Source organism: Nicotiana sylvestris, chromosome 5, assembly GCF_000393655.2.
Source record: "Nicotiana sylvestris chromosome 5, ASM39365v2, whole genome shotgun sequence".
NCBI classification, from domain to species: Eukaryota; Viridiplantae; Streptophyta; class Magnoliopsida; order Solanales; family Solanaceae; genus Nicotiana; species Nicotiana sylvestris.
The window spans coordinates 177,816,793-177,820,432 of record NC_091061.1 but is presented as its reverse complement, the minus strand read 5'-3'; the positions used below and the strand labels follow the sequence as shown (position 1 = coordinate 177,820,432).

At 36.1% G+C, this 3,640-nt stretch overlaps 1 protein-coding gene across 1 annotated transcript; it reads left to right on the top strand.

Moving 5' to 3' along the window:
- The first annotated feature begins 852 nt into the window (after positions 1 to 852).
- On the top strand, positions 853 to 1,567 carry LOC104216893 (uncharacterized). Its single transcript, XM_009767032.2, has one exon. The coding sequence runs from the start codon at positions 938 to 940 to the stop codon at positions 1,331 to 1,333; it is 396 nt and encodes a 131-aa protein (XP_009765334.1). The 5' UTR covers positions 853 to 937; the 3' UTR covers positions 1,334 to 1,567.
- Positions 1,568 to 3,640: the final 2,073 nt, after the last annotated feature.

Genomic DNA, 3,640 nt, shown 5'->3' with positions numbered 1-3,640 from the left:
GTGATCAGCTGTCTTTACTCAATTCTTCGTTCTTCCGATTGTCAAACACTTTGGCTATATTTGTGAAACTTTTTAAAATAAAGACAAAATAAAAACAATTAACCTGAAAAAGGCTATTTGAGAAAATTAGTCAAACGTGTATACATAATTTATACCCTAATTAAATAATATATACATATATTATATAAAATTATACATATATTTTACAGCCAACTATTTTTAGTTTAAGCACTTAAGTGAGAGGTTATTTAAGTTAAATCTCCAATCTAAGGTCTCCAAAATACGAGACAAAATAAAAACAATTAACCTACAAAATGCTATTTGAGAAAATTAGTCAAACGGGTGCACATATTGGGATATTCTGTCAAGGATTGAAGTCCAAGAAAGATATTTACGCAAATAGCCGACCTTATTTACTGTCTACTTTTGTTAGCTAGTATAAATATTATACCTTGATTATATATATTATACATATATTATATATCAGTTGACTATTTTAGTTTAATCAATTAAGTGAGCGGTTATTTAAGTTAAATTTCCAATCTAAGATCTCTAAAATACGGGGCAAGTGCACAGATAGCCATTTTCCGAGATACTTTAGAGACTAGTCAGTAATCCTAAAATTTTAAACTAAATTTTTTAACTTCAGGACTATTTAGGATATTTTTATTCTGAAAATTAGGACTGAAAAACTGAAATTCAGAAAGCAATGACTAATTCCTAAATAATAGCCTTTTAAAGTGGCTACCTGGTGTCATTTCTACCCAAAATACAGGTACATGGCCTAGACCAGTCCAATTCACAGAGTGGGCTTTCGTAGTTAAGGCCCATAATATATCTATTCCTTAATGAAATTTCTTCTATTTTTCCACTTTCCATTTCTTCAATTCCTCACTTTCCTCTTTTACCTCAAAAAATCCAAAGCTTCTTCACATCAATGGCGTTGGAATGGGTTGTTCTCGGCTACGCCGCAGGAGCAGAAGCAATCATGCTCCTCCTCCTAACAATCCCGGGTCTTGACCCGCTCCGAAAAGGCTTAATTTCCGTGACCCGGAATCTCCTCAAGCCGTTCCTCTCAATCGTACCTTTTTGTCTCTTCCTCTTAATGGATATCTACTGGAAATACGAGACCCGACCCACTTGTGAATCGCCCGAATCTTGTTCCCCATCTGAACACTTACGTCATCAGAAATCAATCATGAAGTCTCAACGTAACGCGCTTCTCATCGCGTGTGCTATAACCTTTTACTGGCTGTTGTATGCTGTTACTGGTCTCGTTGTCAAAGTTGAGCAGCTGAATAAGCGCGTGGAGAAGTTGAAGGCTTCGGATTGATCTGGTATAATTTGATGGATCGTGTTTTTTGGTCTTTTTAGTTTTCGGATCGGATGAAAGATCCATTTTTTATTGCTGCTGCTAAATATGGAGTATTTAGTGAATTGGGTATCATTTTTTTCTGCTTTAATTTTAAGTTATCGTTGAACATTTATGTTGGTGAGCTTATATCATGTTATATTACTATGCTGATTTTTGATATTTTATTGTTTAAAGGTTGTGCCTCTTATTAAATTTTGGATTTGGTTGTTATTATTGAGCATTGCAATGGTCCAGTTGGAGCAGAATGAATATTGAGGATTCATATAGTCTGACACCAATGATTATGGCGTAGTAGTACTGGTTGTTGTTTAAGTGCTGTTTGATCATATTGTTCTTGGTGCTGTAGGATTGATATGATTGGCTGAGTGTTGACTTGGGGTTTATGTTTAGTGGTTTGTTTGCAACATTTAGGTTAGTTTTTAACTGCTAAAGTTTTTGGCTTTTATGCTGGTTTGGGGGATTAATAATCTTTAGTATCTCAGCGTGGATAAATTGGGTGCTAAATGCTAAGCAATTAGTATAGACTTTTTGTGTTGGTTGCCGCAGGTGTCTTCTTTGTACTGATCCTAATTGTTGTTTGCATTGTTGGAAATTTAGCGCTGCATGTATTGAAGAAGGGCAGGTAGTGTTCTATTGTGTGCTGAATACTCTTGGATTTTTTTAACTCAAAGTGGATTGCTAAGTTGTAGTTTAAGGATTGATATTCGAGAATTGGTGAGTTTCCAAAGTAATCGGCCTAACAGAAAAAGTATGGGAAGCAATGTAAGGAAGGAGAAAGTAGTGATGCATGTTTGCCTTGCAATAATTTGGTAAGCAATTAGTACACAAAGGACCTTTTGGTGTTCTTACACCTTTTACAGTGTCTTATTAAGTGATCAGCTTTCGAGAGTTTTTAGCATGTCCGAATAAGATATGAATTCGCTATGCTAGTTTATGTGTGAGCCTCTTAATTAATCAGGCTGAGTATAGATAACTGCAAACATTTAGTCTTGAATTGTCTATGAATGAACAATATAATTGGCGATTAGATTCAGTGGTAGGCCTAGTTGCGTACGTGTAAAGAACTGTAGAGGATGTGAAATAAACAAGCAATCGTTTCATGTTTGTACAGACGAATATGAATATATGATGTGCTATAAGTAGTTACGTACTCAAGAGAGGTTTAGGTATCCTTATAGCTTTACACTGTTTTTTCTAGAGTTGAGTTAGTTTTTCCAGTCTTTGCTATTACCTATCTGCCAACAGATTTGGCCAATCTCCATATTACAAGACCTTGTTCTTTTGCTATTTCAAGGATTCTTTGGAGACGCTTGGTTCAGCACTTGGACTGTCTATTAACTTAATGTACTGAGTATCTCTTGTTTAGGAAGAGTTTGTACTGGATGATTAAATTATAATGCAGGTCTAACTTCAATATCTCCCCTGGATTTAACTGTTAATTTGCTTGAATCAAGATGTTAGTCCTTTCAGTAATATTGTCAATCGGTAAGATAATTTAGCGGCCTCCTTGGCTTCTATCGCCCTTTATGCCTTTTCGGGTGAATGCTCTTTCCAAACCCTAGCAATGACAAATTTCCTGGTACTGCTGTTTTGTGAAGGCTCAATCAGTGTTTCAATTGTGAATCCAAGACGAGTGTTTATACTTGTAATATTATGAGTTGTTGCTGTTAGAGTCTATGAGTTCAATATGCATGTGGAGAAGTTGAAGCTAAGGACTTCTTTGTTCATCTCATAAGTAGATCCATTTTTTGGGCTTTAGTTGTTAGACCAGTAAGTGCTGTATTGGGTTTCTCCTGAGCAGCTGTTATTCTTAATTTCGTGCTCTTTGGCAATCCGTGTTTTTAGAGATTGACGTGGAAAACTGGTTAAGCGTCGTTTTAATCTGCTGATTTTTAGGATCAGGCTATTTATTAGCTAGTGCTTCTTTTGTAGTTGTCTGTTAATTGCTGCTTCTTGGTCTGCAGATTAATAGGATTGGAACAGTATATTAAATTGCTGTTTGTTTTTTATTCTAAACTTCCAACTGCTAATCTCCTAACCTGTGTGTGCTAAAATTGATGATAGCATTGTGCATCGCAAAAATCTTCTTATTTTTTGTATGGTTGTCCACTGCTGGTTGGTATTAGAAATACTGTAGCACATTGTTGAACACTGGTAAAGTTGACTCTGTGTGGCCTATAGGTCACGGTTCGAGCTGTGGAATCAGATACTGATGCTTGCATCAGGGGAGGCTGCCTATATCACACCCCCTTGGGGTGCGGCCCT